Below are 21,485 nucleotides of genomic sequence, written 5' to 3'. Positions count from 1 at the left end.
GCCCGTAACATGGGGTTGCAGGCAGAGGAGGTGGTCGAGTCCGAAGACCCCATGGTCAACAGCCTTGCTCCAGAGCGACCATTCAGGGTAGCTCTGCCACGAATAAAAACTATCCATAGCAATATTAAGACTCTGGCAGACTCCTGCCTCAATCCTGCCCACCGCCGGGGGGGTAGAGTGCAAGTACTTTGTTCCCTCCAAGGGGTATGAATACCTGTTCTGTCACCAAAAAGAAAAGGAGTACTTGTGGCACCTTAGAGACTAACCAATTTATTTGAGCATGAGCTTTCGTGAGCTACAGCTCACTTCATCAGATGTTTACCGTGGAAACTGCAGCAGACTTTATATACACACAGAAATCATGAAACAATACCTCCTCCCACCCCACTGTCCTGCTGGTAATAGCTTATCTAAAGTGATCAACAGGTGGGCCATTTCCAGCACAAATCCAGGTTTTCTCACCCTCCACCCCCCCCCACAAATTCACTCTCCTGCTGGTGCTAGCCCATCCAAAGTGACAACTCTTTACATAATCAAGTCGGGCTATTTCCTGCATATTTTCCTGTCACCTGTAATCATGTTCTCTCGTAGTATCAGCGGTGAATGAGAGAGAGAGAGACCAGGGCAGCAAGGGCCGGCCCCCTAAATCCAAGGTGTTGGAAAGGATGGACCTTTTTGACTGGAAAATCTATGCAACTGGGGGCCTGCAGCTGAGGATAGCTAACCAGCAAGCTATTCTCAGCAGGTACAACTTCAACTTGTGGGCCTCCATGTTGAAGTTTAAGGAGCTGATTCCACCAGGCTCCAGAGCCGAGTTCTCGGTGATCATTGATGAAGGGAAGGCAGTGGCGTGAACCTCCCTCCAGGCTTCACTGGACTCGGTGGACTCAGCTGCCCGCACCCTTTCCTCAGGAGTAGCCATGAGGAGAAGCTCATGGCTACAGGGGTCTGGGTTGCCCCCGGAGCTGCAGCAAACCCTGTAGGACTTACCATTTGAAGGCACAGGGTTATCTTTGGAGCGAACAGACTCCAAGCTGCACAGTCTCAAAGACTCCCTGGCAACTATGAAGTCATTGGGTATGCACACCCCGGCAATATTTCAAGCCCCAACTGCAACTGCAGCGCCTATATCCTCCTCAGCTGAGGCAGGATTTTTATAGGCGTAGGGGCAGGAAGAGCAGGCACAAACCTTCCAGTCCCCCTTCTGGGCAGGGCCAAGGCCCAACCAACCTTCATCAGGCTCTAAAAAGGCCTTTTGAAGGTGCGCCCGAGGACGATGCACCTGCCATTACACTGGATCCTTCCCCCTGTTTTATGAATTGTCTGTCCCACTTCTACCGTGCTTGGTCCGAAATAACATCGGACTGCTGGGTCCTTTGCATGGTAGAAGTGGATATTCTCTCCAATTCTGCTGCTCCTCCCTACCCTCCCACCTCCCTTCCCCGTCCCTCTTCAGGGGCCTTTCTCATGAGCAACTCCTTATCCAGGAGGTGCAGACGCTTCTCGCAGCAGGGGCAGTGGAGGAGGTTCCTAAGGGGCAAGGGATTCTATTTCCGTTATTTCCTAATCCCCAAAGCCAAGGGGGGTCTCAGACCCATCCTAGACTCAACAGATTCATGATGATGTTGAAGTTCTGCATGGTCTCCCTCAGTACAGGTTTCAGAGTAACAGCCGTGTTAGTCTGTATTCGCAAAAAGAAAAGGAGTACTTGTGGCACCTTAGAGACTAACCAATTTATTAGAGCATAAGCTTATGCTCTAATAAATTGGTTAGTCTCTAAGGTGCCACAAGTATTCCTTTCCTTCAATACAATTATTCCTTCCCTGGATCCGGGAGACTGGTACGCTACCCTCAACATGAAAGACACGTACTTTCACATAGCTATTCGACCTGCACGCAGACGATTTCTATGGTTTGTCGTCAACCAAAAACATTATCAGTTCACGGTCCTCCCCTTTGGCCTGTCAACAGACCCCCGAGTGTTCACCAAGTGCATGTCGGTTGTAGCAGCCTTCCTCCGGTATATCCCTACCTTGACACCTGGCTGCTACGGGGGCACTCCAGGTAGAGTCTCAAGTCTGATCATCCTAATCTGATCACTCAGGACCACAGCTGTCTTCACTACCCAGACTTCCTGTCCCTCCATCTCACGGCCTGGAAGGTTCATGGTTAAACCCCATGGAGCTTCTGTGCTCAGAACCAGTAAGAGTTTCCTCTTGGCAAGTAGGACTTCTATCCTATATCTATCTAGCTAAGTGGAAAAGATTCACTTGCTGGTGTGCCCAGCAGCGTACACCTCCACTACAGGTGTCTATACCTCTCATTCTAGAGCACCTTCTGTACCTGAAACAACAAGGACTGGCAGTGTCATCCATCAAAGTACACATCGCTGTTATCTCAGCCTTCCACCCGGGAGCGTCTGGCAGATCCGTATTTGCTAACCCCGTGGTAGGCAGTTTCCTTAAGGGTTTGGAATGCCTACATCCTCAGACCAGACAGCCTGTCCCAGCGTGGGACTTCAATCTGGTCCTCTCCAAATTAATGGGGCCCCCTTTTAAGCCAATAGCGACTTGCTCCCTTCTCTATCTACCATCCTGGTGGCCATCACATCAGCTAGGAGGGTGTCAGAGCTAAAGGCCCTTACCTCCAGTCCACCCTACACAATCTTCCACAAGGAAAGGTGCAACTCAGGCCTCACCCAGCCTTTCTTCCCAAGGTAGTGTCACTCTTTCATACTAGCCAAGACCTTTTTCTACCGGTCTTCTATCCTAAGCCTCATGCCAGTAACCATGAGCAGAGGCTGTACTTTCTGGATGCTTGGCGGGCGCTAGCCTTCTACATCAAACACACTAAGCTGTTCAGGAAGTCAAACCAGCTGTTGGTAGCAGTAGCAGACTGGATGAAAGGACTCCCAGTCTCATCTCAAAGAATATCTTCCTGGATCAAGTCCTGCATCCGCACATGCTATGAGCTGGCCAAGGTCCCAGCCCTGGCACTCACGGCTCATTCCACGAGGGCACAGGCCTCAGCAGCAGCATTCCTGGCTTAAGTCCTGATACAAGAAATTTGCAGGGCAGCAACGTGGTCTTCGGTGCATACATTCACCTCTCATTATGCTGTTACCCAGACGCCAGCAATGATGCAGCATTTGGCAGAGCAGTGCTTCAATCAGCGTTTCCTTAACTCTGACCCCATCTCTGGGGTGGAGCTTGGGAGTCACCTGATTGGAATTGACATAAGCAAGCACTCGAAGAAGAAAAAACGGTTACTCAGCTTCTCGTAACTGTTCTTCGAGTTGTGTTGTTCGTGTCCATTCCAGTATCCACCCTCCTACCCCGCTGTCGGAGTAGCCGGCAAGAAGAAAATGAGGAGGGGCCGGGTCAGCAGGGTCATATATTGAGCGCCATGAAGGAGCCACTCCAGGGGGCTTCACAGCCGACCCAACGGGAGCTGCTAAGGGAAAACTTTCTGATGACTATGCATGTGGCGTGCACACACCTGATGGGAATGGACGTGAACACCACATCTCAAAGAACAACAATTACAAGAAGGTGAGTAGCCGTTTTTTCTATCTGCATATGTGCTTGTCTGCTTGCATAAAGGAGAACCTCACTAAGGACCATCCTAGTGACCAAATTATAAACAGCCACTTTAACGTATTCACGTGGTTTCCAGTACAGTTTAGTTCAACCTAAAAACTAACCTCTACTAAACCATATGTTTCTGGTTAGTTAAAAGATTCCACTAAATATTGGCTTTGTTACCTTGGTTTTTGGATCCTATTATACCAGTTGACAGCTATATTGTTTATGGGCACACTTTGCTTTTGGGCGTGGGGAGGGTTCTATTTGAGTTCCATAGCAAACATTGATTTTCATGTACAATACACAAGAGAGTTGCTTTGCACTTTTTAAAATGGAAGCAACAAGCAAGTTAATACTATAGAAAATGTGGATTCAAATTTAACTATTTTTATCCTTAGAAGCATTTATTTTAAATGGCTTTTTCTAAAAGCCTCTTATAGTATATTCTGAATATTTAACGAAAAAAAGGAAAGGATTGGTAAAGGTGGCATGGTTATTAATTTTTGTAACATAGCACCCCAAAGTGTTTGGTATTTTGCAGACATGTAGCAAGACACGTTCCTACTCCCAAAGTGATTACAATTTAAGCAGACCATGTTAATTGTTGCTCCCTCTTTTTTCTAGTTATGTTTTTCGTTATATTTTGTTTCATGAACACTTGGGGTCCAACAAAACTACGACTGTTAGTTCTTCAGACTGTGTCTTTGGATGTGTATGCGCAGTGCCTAACTCTCTGGGGCCCTGATTCTGATTGGGGCCTCTCAGGGCTATTGAAATAGTATTAATAACACCATTGTTTTGTTAAATCTTCCTTGATTCAGAGATGTTCTTAACGTGTGCATTTTCAGGTGCTTAAAGTTCCTGGGATGCAGGCATCCTACTCTGGTGCTTCCACTGGTCCCAGAGCTGCTGAGTACACATCCGTTTTTTGACACCCCAGAACCTGACATGGATGACCCAGCCTGTATCCTTTTTTTTTGCTATCTGACAGAAAGTCCTTGCCGACTTGGTAGAATAATTATACATAGTTTTCTAATAATCAGATTCATTATACTGCTTTAGATTAAAGTAAACTCTTACAGCTATTTCAGTATGCAGTGTTGGTGTAGCCATGCTGGTCTCAGTGTATTAGAGAGACAAGATGGATGATAGTAATATCTTTTATAGGACCAACTTTCTGAGGTGAGTAAACTGGGTATATTGTAATTTGATGTGTATGGGTCTGTCAGATCAGTCCTTTAAAGACCAAAGTCTGCATGAACCTTAAAGATCCATCAGCCCTTTCAGTAAGTGGAGGGTTTGCCATGGAGCATTTAACTAAAACTTCCCCTTCTTCCACTGTTCTGCAGTTCCGGTTGACTGGTGTCTTTCACTCCAGAGGTGACTAAATTATAGTGGAACTATAAGTTTATAGTTTGTGGGGCACTTCGGTTTCTCTCATAAATCTTGAATAAGTTAATGTTTGCACTGGGACATCTAAAGCACTGTATGTGCTAAGTGTTGTTGTCGTCATCATCATCCTTGGCAACGGAAGATGCAATAGAAATATAAAATTCTATTGTTCTTCTGTTCATTCTCCTCACTGCTCATCTCTGTAATCACACACACACACACACACACACACAAAATTTTGTTTAAAATGCCTGACAACAGTTCAACTGGAACTTCTCTCTCCCCCTCTACTTCTGCAAAGTATAGTTTCTGTCTCGTGCGCCATCCACCAGAGTTTCCTGTGCAAATATAACCCTTTTAGGAATTGAAGAGAATCTGAATTGAATGCAAGGAGGGGTTTATATCTAACCAGATGGCTAATGCAATTAATTGAATACATTTGTCCTTTTGAGTAAAGGCTTGGAGAAAGTTGGGTAAAGAGGACTCCATTTGAGTTAAATTGTTTCTTACTGCAGTCCAAAATAGGTTAATTTACAAAATCGTCTTCACATTACTTCCTAACTATAACTGGTTGATGCTGGTACTCTCCTTGCACCAGCCTGTCAGTGGAGCATACTGTAACATAGTACCTAGTATCTAGGCAGAGAGCTGTTTTGATTTTTTGCTCAGCATTTTTCTCCTGTTGTACAGAACTTTATAAATCTTCAGAAAAGGAAGTGTTCAATGTTTCTTTAACTTGCTACCATGAGGAAACTGAAAATGACCATTTTTTCCATAACATCCCACTTCAATAGATATTGCTGTTCTGGTTCTCATTTTTAATGCTGCTAAAACTTGCCCAACAATGCCAGCATTGTTCTCGGATCATACTTTCAGACACTATGCCTATCTTCGTGACAGTCTCTCTCATCTTGTCCCTCCATTGAGAGTAAGTTGTTTTTGGGGTAACCAGTCATTCTCTCAGTTGCTGTGAATATTTAGTGAGAACATTGTTCACTTGCCACTGGTATAACTTTTTGTTTTCAGAAGACTGGCTTTCCGTCAGTGGGGTGAATGCTGCTGTATCTGTGAAGTGTGTGTGTGTACACGAAATATTAACTCATTACAGTATGGATTTTGTAATATTTTGGGGTGTCTGAGAGAATAATCAACTTATTTTTCCATATAAAAGAGAAGAGTATAATCTACTGGATAGAAAAGGTGACTAGGAGGCAGGACTCCTGAGTTCTTTTCACAGCTCTGCAGCAACTGGGTGAAATTCACCCCTTTGCAGAGGACCTGCAACAAGGCCCATGCTTGACTTCTGTTCCACTTACGCCCTGTACTTACGGGTAGGATTGCCCCTTCATGCTGTATGCCCCAGTGTGCCCCCTCTACATGGGGAAGAATTTCACTGTGTGCGAACTTGGCAAAGACACTTCAACAAGCACTGTGCATCAGTATCCCTGTTTTATAGATGGAGAATGCCACCCTCTCAGGGGTTGAAGTTTAATTGTAGAGTACATTGAGATCCTTGGATGGGGAGGGGTCTCTAGAACTGCAAATTGTTGTATATTGAAGATGTGAAACTGAAGGCGTTGATGCAAATTCTGAACTAGAAAAGTATGTTGTAGTTCCCACTTTGTAGATTCTTGTTTAAATGGTGACACACAAAATTGTGACCATGTGAATTTTGTCATCTGGATTTAGCTTTTTTGTTTTTTGTTGTTTTCCCTTTTGCTCAGTTGCCAGGTAGAAAACTAGTATCCTCCCCTGTTTCCCCCAGTGTTACCCCTCATGAAGATCCTTCCCAGCAGTTCCTGCAGCAGAGTCTTGAGAGAGTTTACAGCCTTCAGCACCTAGACCCACAGAGCACACAGGAGCTGCTTGAATTCACCATTCGGTAAGGCTGTGTACTTTTAAGCATTTTGAGATCTAGTGATGAAAATAAGAGCTAAGTATTATTATTACTAATCATTGTCAGGAAAATTGTTATAATTCCCAGCTCTCTGAAATGCCTACTGTGGTTCTAGATGTTGTTTAATTTCCCAGTTTGGGCTCTTAGACTGAACCTTCTGAAGAGAATGTTGTGAACAAGATTAGGCCTATATGAAGTGAAATGTGTGGTCCCAGACCTATTTCTGCTCAGATGCGGTTGGCTCCTTTGACAGTCTCAACAGGGGCCATAGCTTTAACAGGCATGTAGAGTGAACTACCATCTTGTATTTAGAGAGGAGGTCCTTCCAGGACAGGATAACGTTGGGGAAACTTGCACTTCACAGAACAGGAGCAGCACAGACAGGCAGGGCTGGATTAATGCAGGGGCTTTAGGGGCTGCAGCCCAGGGTCTTGGGCTAAGGGAGGTGCCGGATGTAGCCCACTGCTTCTTTTCCTTTGTCCTGCAGCAAGTCTCTGTGCTGTGAGCCGGACACCAGTCCCCGAACCTCAGCGCGCCCCCCTCACCACCCTGGGCTGGAGCCGCAAGCACCATCTCACTGATGTGCCCCTGCGGCCCCTAGGCAAGGGGCATTCAGGGAATCTCTGCCCACTGCCCTCAATACCAGCTCCGCAACTCCCTTTGGCTAGCCAATGGGAGCTGCGGGGGGCAGCGCCTGCAGGCGCGGGCACTGTGCAGAGCAGCCTGGCCCCTCTGCCTAGGGGCCGGACATGCCAGCAACCTCAGGGAGCAGAGCAGTGCGGAGCCAGGGCAAGCAGGAATCCTGCCTTAGCCCTGCTGCATCGCCGACCAGGAGCTGCCTGAGGTAAGCGCCTCCTGGCCGGAGCATGCACCCTGCACCCCTAACCCAGCCCGGAGCCACCTTCTGACCACAACCCCCTGTCCCAGCCCTGAGCCCCCATCCTGCACCCAAACTCCCACCCAGATCCCGCACCCCAAACCTCCTGCTGCGCCCCAACCTCCAGTCTCATCCCTGGCCCCAATCCCGAGCTCACCCCCCCAGCTGGAGCAGCACCCCTCTCGCATCCCAGCCCTGAGCCCACTCCCCCACTCTAAATCCCCAGGGGTCTCACAAAATCTAATAGCCCTGGGCCCACAGGAGTGTTAATCCAGCCTTGCAGGCAGGGGATAAATAGGACTTCAGTCTCTAGGGCTGTCAATAATATCCATGGGTTCTCTGCTCAGTGGCCCACTCTGGGTCACTCATTTCAACCCTGTGACCTGCATACCTGTCCCTTTTTATTCAATTTTTGTCCCCTCTACTCCATTGATTTCTGAGTTCTGTGGCCCCTCACTCACTGGAGGGTACAGATTTCCGCTGCTTGGTGGGTTCTGCCCACCAGTCCTAATCATCAAATAGTTTGGTCATTTTCACCAATACTAAATTCACAGGAGAGATTTCTCCCCAAATAGGCAACATTATTATGCACCACGGTCTGCCTTGGTATAGATAAGGATTCAGTATGGCTTTTAAATGAAGGTTTTGTGCTGCCTTTTCCATTTCCAATTCATCTACTGATTGGTTGGTTGGTTTTGCATGAACAAAAGACTCAGAATTTTTTTCCATGTGCCTTGTCTCTTGGACAGGAAAAGGATCCTTAGTTGAAAGGCAGGAAAGTACTGGACAATGCAATGAAAAAGATCTCAAAGGTGGATGCAGCATTCCATATAGGTTTATTTTCTCTCCCAACTTATCTTTGCTGTGCAGCCATAAATCACCTTTACGGCTACACATTGTAAGGAATAAACAAAGTGGTATTCATTATTGAAAACGTGAGTGTGAAAGGTGGATGATGCGTTTCTGGTCCCCAGCTGTTCAGAAGCTACTGCACACAGAATAAAAATTATCTAGGGAATGTTTTAGGAATTAAATGTTGTAGCTGTATGTAGGTGATTTCTTAGCAGAACATCTGAAATCTCTGAAGCACAAAACAGCTATAGAAATCTCATAGGAGCTGTGAATGCTTCCCTAAGCTGGTGACGAGATGCACTTCTGGTGTGTATGTGGCAGAGGGCCACATGTGCAGCTTGTACAAAGAGACAACTTAATCAGGAGACAGCATTGGGAATTATCTCCATATCTGCCTTTCTGCTGCGACTACAGGCAGTACCGCAATCCTAGGACTGTACTAAACTCCTTGCCCTTTGGCTTTTTTCGGAGGGAGGGAGGGACTTCTGTGCTTTTTAAAAATATATGGATACGACTTTGTTCTGTTCATGGGTTTTTTTGGGGTGGGCAAGAGGCTGCTACCTTGACTGTTGGGTGGGGTGGGGGTGGAAAGAGTTCATGGCAGTGGGCTTCCTCCCTTCTTGTAACTGCATTTAGCTGGGAAAGTAATTTTCCTTTCAAGCCAGTGAGGTGGTGTTCCCTAATGCTTAGAGCACATGACTGAGAGTGGAGGTATCACAGGTTTTTTAGCCAGTCACTTAACATCTCTGATATGTTCCTCAGTTTCCTTATGTGTACAGTGGGGCTTATGCTTACCTTGCAAGGGTGTGGAGGCTTAAGAATGTTTATACAGAAATAAGTACAGAATTGTCAACCACAGAAGCTTTGAAGATGGTGTTCTAGTTATTTGGCTGACTATTCGCCAGGGAAGAGCTCCCTTCCCTCCCATTAGGATGTTGGGGACAAATTGAGTGTGACATGGTGACGGGACAATAGGGAGTCTGCAGTTCTTCTCCTATAACCCCTCTCTTACCAAGGAGAAGGGGGGACTTGACTGGCTTTATTGCAGTTGCATCTAAGGAAGAAGCTGCCCCTCTGATTCGGAAGTAGCTTCTCTGGGTACAGAGATTGGGATTCTCTCAGACCCTTTGTAGGCTGATGACTGCTGAGGCAAATTTCAGGTTCAGTAGAGCTTTAATCTGGGAACTACTTCAGAAATACAGGAGCAGCCTGGCTAAAATACGAGAGATGAAGCTTTCTTAGTCAAATAAGTTATTTCTTATTTCTATAGCATACCTACAGCAGGGGGATGCAAGAAAACAACACAGTGATTTTTTTAAAAACTGGAAAGACTAAATCACAAAGCAAAATGCAGAGTGAAAAATGAGAAGGTGGACTCTGCATTTTGTATCTCTGATTTCTACAGAGCTGAAGATAAGGTTTCTTTTTTAGTAGAAATCCAGATTTTGTTTAAAATTCCACACAAACTGGAGTAATAAAACTCTGCATATTCAGTTAGGGTTTGTTTACACAAACATTTAATTCACAGCAAGCTGGGGTGTGAATCTGCCACACACTAAGTGTCCCTGAGGATCCTGCTGACGCGCTCTGAAAGTTCATTCATGTGCTTTGATCTATCCCACTTTGAAACAGGAGTAGATTAATGTGCAGTAATGAACTGTTATGCACATTAGCAGTGTCCACACTGACATTTAATGCATGGCAGGCTTGTATGGGGTAAATTTACACCCCAGCTTATCTAAACAAAATGTGTTTGTAGATGTGCCTTTAGTTTGCCCTGTCAGCATAATCTAGGCAGTGGATGTGGCTGATTGTTCTACTGGTGTTTGAGCGATTACCTGTTGTGCGTTGCATTAAGTAACCGGCTCTCGTAAACTATACATCAGACTTACAAAATAAGTTGTATTTCAGAAATGCAGCTATGTTCCAAATATAATTGGCTACATGAATCCAATATGTTCCAAGGTATCTCTTCTAGCTAGCATCAGAAGAGAGATTTCCCAGCAGTTTAATACAAGTTGGTTGTTTGCTGCTCTACGAATATCTGGAGTGTTGGCATTAAATCTGGAGCCACCATGCTGTATGGTTCCCATAGGGATGCAGAGTAATGCAGGATGACAGACTAACTGCTGCTCATGTCAGCCTACAAGAAGGGGAGAGAAGCTAACAGGTCCCCAGGTGCAGGCTGCTCTGACATGCATGTTTTGCTGCTGTTAATGGGGGTGGTTATAGGGGTGGACAGAGGTAAAATACAGAAATAGGTATCTTTGGCCTTGCCACTGCTGCAGGATTTGGAATGTGTTAAAATTGACATATGTCAATTGACAGACTGTCTCTTTTTTACAGTGCTTTATGGTGGTGTTTTAGTGTATCTGAATTTTGCATTTTCTCGTATTTGCTCCAGTGATCTTCAGAGGCTTGGAGAACTTCAGTCAGAACTGGCAGGGGTGGCAGACTTCTCCGCAACTTACCTTCGGTGTCAGCTGCTCCTCATCAAGGTTAAGCTTCATCTGTGTTCCTAGGGCCTAGAATTATGTTGTAATTGGCTGTGTGTGTTTGCCAGCACAGTGCTGGGCAGATCTTGCACTTTCCATATTTCATGTGTGCTAGTGAGTCTAACCACTTACAAAGTCTGCTTTAGGAAAAGTGATTTATGGTGAAATCGTGGATCCAATGGTGCTCTGAGCATAAGACGGGGAGTAAAGGGCTCTTGAGTTTTGTACCCTGATCCTATAATGGTTGCCAGTGTAACTCATTTAATGAGATGAGTGTAGTATGGTTCTTGCCCCAGAATCAGACACAACAGAATCAAAATTGACAAGGTCAGTATCTTTTAGGGAACCCTGGGGTGTATGGCCAGGGCATTCACACACAGAATCAAAACGCAACCTTAACCATCTTTATTAATACAGTTAATAGAGAAAAGGAAGCCCCAAACCAATAGCATTAATAGAGTATTAAAGAGATCTTAAATGTTATCTCTTGCATAGCATATATTCACAGGCTTATATTCGCATACCACCAGATCTCCAAGAAAGTGGTAAGAGACAAAGGACCAGCCCTGTTTCTGGCATGCCAAATGGGTTTGATGGACCTGATCCCTAATGCTTGAAGATAGGTGATAGATAATAGCTCTAAAATATTGAAGGGTGAAGGGCTAGCTTCCTCTTCATGTGGGTTCTTGCTTATATAGAGCCAGGGAAGCACCATGAATAGTCATACAAGTACCTAGCCTCCTCTGTCCATATCCAACTTCCTCGCCCTCATAATAGTGGGATTCCTTTACCTGGTAGGCTAGCATATTAATCCCTATTTGCTCATTACTATATCGCTAAAGCAAGTTTGTGGTTAAACATCTATCAACGATCCTATCCTAAAATATCCAAGCTTAGTATCAGTTCAGTATTCCTGCGATTGCCATGTCTCATTTTATGCCAACTTTTCTCTTAAGCAAGCTATTCCTAGTTCCCCAAACTCTAGGGTGACTGTTGGGCCACTTGATCTATGCAAAAGGTCATAGGCCTATGCTTCATTTATGCTAATTTGCTTAAGCCAATGTTTTACAAGATGCAGGCCTGTAGGTTCCTTGTGTTACTGCTAGATAAAATCAATGCTAAGCTGGCCCTAAGGGCTAAGGTTTTTAGCCCAGCTCTGACACTACTTCCCCTCTGTGCCTTTGGGCAAATCAATTAGACTTTGTTTATACTGTGATTTTAGCCACCAGTGTGGCTCCACTGGTATAAACCATGCACCAGAGGAAACTTTGTGTACACAAGGGGTTTGCACAGTGCAGCTACACTGGCTTGAAATCCCAGTGGAGACAAGATCATGGACCCTTTGCGGACGATGGTCGTTGGTAATGGTTCTAGCAAAACTGGTGCTGAAAGTGGTTTGCCTGCTGATGGAACAAAGCTGTTTTCAGTACTATACAGAAAAGATTCCTAAGACTTGGAGCAGTCTTAGATGTGCTCTCTGTTATCATATTGAAAACAGTTCCATACATTTTACAATAGCAAGTAAACTCTTTTCACCCACTAGGACAACTGTTGTCAACAGAAGGTCAGTTTCTTAGCATAGACTGGAACTTAAATTCTCTGCCTCATTTCTTCATCTATAAAACAGAAATAATACAATAACTCCTCACTTAACGTTGTCTCGGTTAATGTTGTTTCGTTGTTATGTTGCTGATCAATTAGGGAACATGCTCTTTTAAAGTTGCGCAGTGCTCCCTTATAATGTTTTGCAGCCGACTGCTTTGTCCACTGCTTGCAGGAAGAGCATCCCGTTGGAGCGAGCTGGTGGGGGCTTGGAACCAGGGTGGACTGGCAGCCCCGCATCAGCTCCCTGTTTCCTGTGCGGCAGCCGCCTAGCAGGCTATACATTGCTGGGCAGTTCCGGTGTCCCTCCCCGCACTGCTGTGTGCTGCTCCTGCCCTCTGCCTTGGAACTGCTCCCTGGAGCCTCCTGCTTGCTGTGCAGAGGGGTGGGGAAAGAGGGATGCTAATGTCAGGGTATCCCCCTCTCCCCACACCTGCCCCCCGTCTCCACAGAGGAGTGGGGACACAACAGGACTCAAGACGGAGGGAGCTTCCTAGCAGCAGCTGCTGTCTGAACTTGCTTATCTACTTAAAAAGGCAGTGTACTTAGATGGGGTGAGTGTACTTAAAGGGGCAATGTGGATCCATCTCTGTCACACACTGTGTGTGTGTGTGTCTCTCTCTCTCTCTCGCACAGTGTGCGTGTGTCTGTCTCTCCATGCCTGCTGCCTTGTAGAGTGTGAGGCTACATTAACAACAATGGGTTAACCCTTGAGGGCTCAGCTGAGGGCTAGTGCATCATTTAGCAGTAAGGCGTTCCCTGGGAAATATCCCACCCTCTGACTCCACCACCTCAACCAAGCTTCACAACCATCGTTGCTGTGTACAGTATTAAACTGTTTGTTTAAAACTTATACTCTGTGTGTGTGTATATATACATATATGTATGTATGTGTATATAGAGTCTTTATCTGGTGATAAAATTTTCCCTGGAACCTAACCCCCACTATTTACATTAATTCTTATGGGGAAATTGGATTTGCTGAACACTGTTCTGCTTAAAGTAGCATTTTTCAAGAACATAACGACAATGTTAAGCGAGGAGTTACTGTACTTACCTAACTTCCAGGGATGTTGTGAAGATTAATTTAGTGTTTGTACAGGCTTTGAAGATCTACTGTATAAGTGCAAAGCATGAATGATTTTTGAATGATTCCCTTCCAGAAAAATAACTAAATTGCCTACTAAAATAGAGGATGGTTATAAAAATGTCATTCTTTGCTCTGTGTGAATTTTCCACTTGGCTTCTCTCAATGTTAGGCCAGGCAAATCTTCAAGTAAATTTGCAACCCAAAGACGGTATTACATATAAGCAGATACAGCTCAATGCACTAGTCAGTAGCTGGGACAGCAGCTTTTTGCAGAAGCAGTATGTGCTGCCCATGCAGAGTATCGGGGCTTGAGAGTTACCTTGACAGTTCCTCTCCTTCAGAGGGTTGATTGGCATGAACCTGTTTAAATTGGAGAAGGGGATATGCTACCTTGTCCTCCTCGCAAAAATAAGTTCTTTTTGTAGGAGGTGGATGGACTCTACTTGAAGGTTGTCTCAGGTGAGGGAAATGCTCATGCCGAGGTGAGAAGATCCATCGCAAAGCAACATGGAAAAGGCAGTGATCTTTCTAAACTACTCATGATTTCATAATACCTGGAAAGACCATACAATTTAAAATCCTAAACAGATTGGAAAGTGACCCTTCCAGTGCCACGTCAGCTCCTTTCATTAGGAAATTAACACTCGACTAAAGTATTTCCTGTGACAGAATAGAAGCACTTAGGAACAAATCCTGTCCCTTCTCAGCCTCTCTGGGATCAAGGGGTCTCAAACATAGAACTAAAGCTGTTCCCTCATGCATGGGGCTGGTGGGCCAGGATTTTAAGAGCCGGTCCAGATAGTGGATACACTGCATGTTCTGAACTTTGGCTCCTGGAGTGTTGCTGTGCAGTCATATGGAAGGGAAGATGGGTTGGGAGAGGTGGACAGTGTAGGGGGTGGAGCATGGCAGTGGATCTCCCTTGTTGATTCTGTCACAAATCATCAGAAAACAGTAGATACTTTGGTTCCAGTGTCAGTAGCTGTGATTATCCAGTAGTCTTAGTAACTCACCAAATCTTCTCCATTGTTTTTTGGTGGGGATGGAACTGCCTACAGAGGTGTCCTAGAATATTACTGGCCTTCTGAGAACAGGCTGTTATGGTTGCCTGAAACCTGATGGTTCCTGATCTCGGTCTGAGAAAGTGGTAATCATCCAGGATAGGAGAGTGTTTCTAGTTTTCTCAATATCCATATCCTGTATCTTTTAAAGAATACTTTATACTAAAGATATTCTGGCAAATAGTTAATAAATTCATACTTGAAGTATAGCTTTCTACATGTGAAACCTATGGTGGGGATAAGGCATATGTGTTTACTTTATTTTATTTTATGGAGTTTTCAGATTCCTCCATTTTCTATTTTGCTCATATTTTTAAAAGCACCCCTGCATCAGGCTGACACGTTCACCAGGAATGAAGAAACTGTGAATGCTGTCTTTTGAGCAGCAAGGAGGGGTTGTCTGGGAGACATAAAGCACTCCCTCTTCCTGTGTTGTTCCCAAGCCCTGTTAGCACAGGAATATAACTTCATTTTCACTCTCAAATTATCGTGTTGGACATGTAGCAGTATTCCATGGGTTTCTTTTGTAGGCCCTTCAGGAAAAACTCTGGAATGTGGCAGCTCCTCTCTACCTGAAACAGAATGCTTTGGCATCAGCTGCTGCAAAACAGGTGAGATTGTAGGATCCATGTCTTCATGAGGGCAAGTCCTCTGGGCAAGGACCTTCCCTCATGTGTTTAGATGTGCCATATGTCTCTGACTATTTAAGTAAAATAGACTATTTTAGTAATCTTGGATTCCAAAAGCAATGTGAATTGTGTGTGAGGTGTGGGATGAATGCTAGGCTGACTTGTATGTAACTCCACATGTACCGAAGATACTCAGGATTGCTTGGATGCTGTTTGTTTGTTTTTTTAAAAGAGAAAACTACACACACAGCAGATAATTGGGTGATATCTAAATTATGAGTCAACCATCTGATTGAAGATATTATAATTATGTAGCACTCCACATTCAACATATTTAAATGCCTGTGGGAAACTAAAAGCTCTCTGCATGTCGTCTTCAAATGAAGATCTACGTAGGCTGATTTTGTTGCAACTGAGTCTGAGACTAACTGGTCTGACAGTCGCTTACAAGATCAGCTGTGCTGAAGTCACCCTAGAATCATAGAAATGTAGGGCTAGAAGGGACCTTGAGAGGTCCTCAGAGCCCGCCCCCCCTTGCCTTAGGCATGACCAGATAAACCTAGACCATCCCTGACAGGTGTTTTGTCTAACCTTTTCTTAAAAAGCTCCAAGGACAGGGATTCCACAACCTCTCTTGGAAGCCTATTCCAGTGCTTACTTTCCTTACAGTTAGAAAGATTTTCCTAATACTTAGCTTAAATTTCCCTTGCTGCAAATTAGGCCGATTACTGCTTTTCCTAGCTTCCGTGGACATGGAGAACAATTGATCGCTGTCCTTTTTGTCACAGCCCTTAACATATTTGAAGACCGTTATCAGGTCCTCCCTCAGTCTTTTTACAAGACTAAACATGACCAGTTTTTTTAACCATTCCTCTTTGGTCAGGTTTTTCTAAACCTTTTATCATTTTTGTTGCTCTCCTCTGGACTTTCTCCAGTTTGTCCACATCTTTCCTGAAGCGTGGCGCCCAGAACTGGACGCAGCACTCCAGCTGAGGCCTCACCAGTGCCAAATAGAGCAACGCAATTACCTGCTGTCTTCTTATTTCCTCGGATCTAGTACCATCTTGGCTGACGGTACTTCCAAGATATGTAAAATTGCCCACCTTCTCCAGTTTCTCTTCTTCAATTTTGATTTCTCTCCCTTTAGTCCCCATGAACATGACTTAACATTTCTTTGCAGTCTATCTCAAACCTATCTTCTCCATTACTTCTTTTACTTGGTTTGTGCATTTTTGTAGTCCGTTGGCATCTTCACTGATAAGAGCGATGTTGTCAGCAAAGTCGAGCTCAAATAGCCTTGAATATGTATAGGCCATATGTAACACTGTTTTAAACCCGCTGCCTATTAATTTCATTTGGTGGCCCCTAGTTCTTCTGTTATGAGAAGGAGTAAATAACACTTCTTTATTTACTTTATCCACACCAGTCATGATTTTATAGTCCTCTATCATATCCCCCCTTAGTCGTCTATTTTCCAAGCTGAAAAGTCCCAGTTTTACTAATCTCTCCTCATACGGCAGTCATTGCATACCCCAATAATTTTTGTTGCCCTTTTCTGAACCTTTTCCAAGTCCAATATATTTTTTTAAGATGGGGTGACCACCTCTGCACTCCGTATTCAAGATGTGGACATACCATGGATTTATATAGAGGCAAGATGATATTTTCTGTCTTTATTATCTATCCCTTTCTTAATGATTCCCAACATTCTGTTCACTTTTTTGACTGCCACTGCACATTGAGTGAATGTTTTCAGAGAACTAATGATAATGACTCCAAGATCTTTCTTCAATGGTAACGGCTGATCCAGACCGCATCATTTTATATGTATAGTTGGGATTATGTTTTCCAATGTGCATTACTTTGCATTTCTCAACATTGAATTTCATCTGCCATCTTGTTGCCCAGTCACCCAGTTTTGAGAGATCCTTTGTAGCTCTTTGCAGTCTGCCTGGTACTTCAGTATCTTGTGTAGTTCTGTATCATCTGCAAATTTTGCCGCCTCACTGTGTACCCCTTTATTGAGATCATTTATGAGTTTGTTGAATAGGACTGGGCCTAGTATAGACCCCTGGGAGACACCACTATTTACCTCTCTCCATTCTGAAAACTGACCATTTATTCTTACCCTTTTTTCCCTATCTTTTAACCAGTTACCAATCTATGAGAGAGCCTTCCCTCTTATCCCATGACAGCTTACTTTGCTTAAGAGCCTTTGGTGAGGGAGCTTGTCAAAGGCTTTCTGAAAATCTAAATACAAATCTAAGCTTTACCCATGTTTAATTTTGATAAGACCCATGATGCTGCTACCCTGAAAATGACAGAGAGCATGCACAGAAAAGCCAGAACCGGAGACTCCAAATAGAAATAGAGGAGAGAGAGAGCTATTCAGCAACCTGGAAACAAACCTAAGCCGGAAACAAGTGTCTAGTCCTGTTGAGAGAAGATATTGATTATTTGAGTCTCCAGTTAATTAAAATGTAGTAAAGAGACAGCTATCACTGTCTGTCAGAGCCCACTATGCTATAAACAGCTGTCTCCAGAGACTGATGGAAACAAAAGTCTATTAGGCTTGTATAGCTTTCTCTAATTGCAATTTCCAGAGTAGCAGCCGTGTTAGTCTGTATTCGCAAAAAGAAAAGGAGGACTTGTGGCACCTTAGAGACGAACCAATTTATTTGAGCATAAGCTTTCGTGAGTTACAGCATCCGTTGCATCCGATGAAGTGAGCTGTAGCTTACGAAAGCTTATGCTCAAACAAATTGGTTAGTCTCTAAGGTGCCACAAGTCCTCCTTTTCTAATGGCAATAACTTTACTGGCAGCTCTGCCCAGCAGTACACAGACCCCTCGGCTAAGATACTTGGTCTGATTGCACATGCAGCTCACTCCCAGAAAATGAGAGGAGAGGGCAACCTTTCTTATAGTGTAACTTGGTGGTACTTGAGTTCAATATGAAGTGCTACTTGCAGAGAAGTTAACAACCTTCTTTAATAATCTAAGCACTTCTCCAATTTATTTGTGCACGTTTTATATGTTACATTATTTGATTATCGTAGAACATCGCAAATGGGATAACTTATTGCCTAAACTTTGAACTATATGTTTTAGAGAATCCAGAACGACATGTATATTTGGTTTTGTAGCTGAAGCTTGAAATTGAACGTGGAGCATTCCTGACTGTAAAGTTGATTGCAAGAGGATTGGACACTTTTTAAAAATCAAAATCCAGACAAACCTGAAACTGCCCATTTAGATCTTAAACTTGAACAGGGTCTTTGCGGGTGCTGTTTCCTGCTTACAGTAGGATAGCACAAGAGGTATCAGGACAATTATTACAGGAGTGGGTTAGTGGGCACAAAAAGCTTACATTGTGGGTGGTTTGAGATAGGATGCAGGGAGAGATGATATCAAGAAAGAGAGAGGAATGGGTAAACAGCACACAGACACCTTCTGTGAACATCCTTGTTTTTGGAAGGTTTCATGCATTGTATTTCTTTTAATTTATTTAGGGCTTGATTCTAATCCCCCTTACACATGTTTGGTACTACCTTATTCCATGAATGGTTCAAGTGAAATTATGAGACTGAGATGCATGAGTAAAGGTTTCTGACTCTGGTGACCACACCCACACAGCAGCTGAACAAAATCTGACCCCGTTAATCGCATGTTTTTTATATTGTAGATTATGGAAGAAACTTACAAAATGGAGTTTATGTACAGTGGCGTGGAAAATAGACAAGTGGTCATTATTCACCACATGAGACTGCAAGCCAAAGCATTACAACTTATAGTGACTGCACGTACTACTAGAGGGTAAGAATTACCTGCAGGGGAGGCTTCTTGAATTGGGTTAACTGTAAAAATCCAGTTCTCTCAAGCTTGGTTGCAAATGACAAAGATAACTTACATAAAATCACATGCAAATAACGGGTGTGTTGAGAATGAGATGGTTTCTTCATTTATCTTCAAAGCACCTGCTGAGCTACACAGCATAAAGTCAAGTTATGAACTTGCTAGCAGTGTACAAATCATTTGGGTTTTTACCTCTGACACAAGGATATGAAATACATATCTAATCACTTCTAATTTGATGGGGCATCATTCATTTTAGATCTGAAAATCTGGAGTTTATTTAAATAGGAAAATGTCAGATGCATATTAAAAAAAAAAATACCCATCATGTTTATATTAATGGCTTACCCTATAAGCTTGTTAATGAGTCTTTTCTGTTAGAAAAGAAAAAAAAAATCTTTTGACTGATTTATTTTTGCAGTGGATGTTTTAGGCACTAGTATTGCAAATACTTAAGCATGTGCATAACTTTGATCAGATGAGTGGCCCTGTTTAGTTCAATTTGATTATTCAAATGAGTAAAGTTACACACGAGTTTAAGTGTTTGCAGAATCAGAGCCTTATGTTATGTCTGTACTGGAGCTGGAAGTGTATGAGACATACCTGCAGTAGCTCTGATCAAGCTGGTGCACTAAAAATGGAAGTGTAACTATCATGGCATGAGTGGTGGAAGGGACTAGCCATCCCAAGTACATACATGTTCAAGATGCTAACTATGTACTTGGGCAGCTAGTCCCTCCCACTGCTCAGGCTGACATGGTTACACTTGGATTTTTAGTGTGCTAACTCAATAAAAGCTAGTGCGGATATGCCTCCTCAAGCTGGCATGTACACCTTCCAGGTGCACTGTAGACATAGCCTTAGTTTGTCATGGTTAGGGCACAATATTAGGAGGCTGGGTTTTTAGTTTTTATTTCCAGCTGTAACACAGAGTTGCCTTGGGAAGTCACTTAACCTATTTGCTTCTCAGTTTCCCATGTTACAATGGGAAGTTAATACTTTCTTCACAGAGGTAAAGACTCTGTTTAAACGCAAAGATTAATTTTATGAAACTGTCATGCTGGCCTTTCATCTTTAAGATTTTGCGCTTTCCACAAGCACAAGATGTTCCAAAATCTCTAGATACTTTTATCATGCTGGTAGGATTATAGCCAGTTTTTTAATTGGGGGAGAAAAATAAAAGGAACATTTTATCTTCATTTCAGAGTGGAACCCCTTTTTGGAATGTGTGAAAATTTTTTACAGGAAGTGGATTCTTTTCAGAGGTGAGTATCCCATTGCTCTTTCCCTTTCTATTAAAATATATAATCTCAAGAACATTGATACAAAATCCTTTCTCAAGAAAGCTGAAAATAAACTTGTTATATGTAATTAATAATCTCAAATAGACTGTGTCAAACTACTCTTAAACTTTTAAGATATGTGTAATTCTAAAAAATAAAAAAATCCAAAGTTGCATAGTATAGAAATATTCTGCTCTCAATCTACACAATGGGTTTCATCTTTGATATCTGGCTTTCTTTGCAGTTCTTATTGCCACCAATGAGATCTGTGCATATAGGGCCTGATCCTGCACTTATTGAACTCAATTAGATCAGTTGTGTAGAATTGGGGTTTTAGCAAAAACAGAAAAGAACCATGTAAGGAGAGAATCACTGGGCAGTTCCAAAAACAGAATCTCTCCTTCCCCCCGTTTTCATTAATGAATGCACCATGTAGATTATTGAAAAGCTTCTTTTCTTCATTCTTTTCTTCATATCTTCATAAATGATCTGGAGGATGGTGTGGATTGCACTCTCAGCAAATTTGCGGATGATACTAAACTAGGAGGAGTGGTAGATACGGTGGCAGGTAGGGATAGGATACAGAGGGACCTAGACAAATTGGAGGATTGGGCCAAAAGAAATCTGATGAGGTTCAACAAGGATAAGTGCAGGGTCCTGCACTTAGGACAGAAGAACCCAATGCACCGCTACAGACTAGGGACCGAATGGCTAGGCAGCAGTTCTGCGGAAAAGGACCTAGGGGTGACAGTGGACGAGAAGCTGGATATGAGTCAACAGTGTGCTCTTGTTGCCAAGAAGGCCAATGGCATTTTGGGATGTGTAAGTAGGGGCATAGCCAGCAGATCGAGGGACGTGATCGTTCCCCTC

At 43.6% G+C, this 21,485-nt stretch overlaps 1 protein-coding gene across 8 annotated transcripts in view; it reads left to right on the top strand.

Moving 5' to 3' along the window:
- Window positions 1–21,485, top strand: part of INTS4 (integrator complex subunit 4) — a 60,122-nt gene that overhangs the window by 27,186 nt on the left and 11,451 nt on the right. For 7 of the 8 annotated variants that reach the window (XM_073335411.1, XM_073335419.1, XM_073335438.1 and 4 more), the window contains 7 exons: window positions 4,433–4,548; window positions 5,771–5,904; window positions 6,701–6,858; window positions 11,007–11,100; window positions 15,381–15,461; window positions 19,163–19,293; window positions 20,538–20,597. In XM_073335411.1, the coding sequence (XP_073191512.1) occupies window positions 4,433–4,548; window positions 5,771–5,904; window positions 6,701–6,858; window positions 11,007–11,100; window positions 15,381–15,461; window positions 19,163–19,293; window positions 20,538–20,597 (774 nt within the window). The remainder of the gene's footprint in view (window positions 1–4,432; window positions 4,549–5,770; window positions 5,905–6,700; window positions 6,859–11,006; window positions 11,101–15,380; window positions 15,462–19,162; window positions 19,294–20,537; window positions 20,598–21,485) is intronic. The other variant, XM_073335428.1, reaches the window with a different exon arrangement.

The sequence above is a fragment of the Lepidochelys kempii genome, chromosome 1, assembly GCF_965140265.1.
Source record: "Lepidochelys kempii isolate rLepKem1 chromosome 1, rLepKem1.hap2, whole genome shotgun sequence".
NCBI classification, from domain to species: Eukaryota; Metazoa; Chordata; order Testudines; family Cheloniidae; genus Lepidochelys; species Lepidochelys kempii.
Note: the sequence above shows the minus strand (reverse complement) of the source record. Positions and strands in the feature narration are given on the sequence as shown.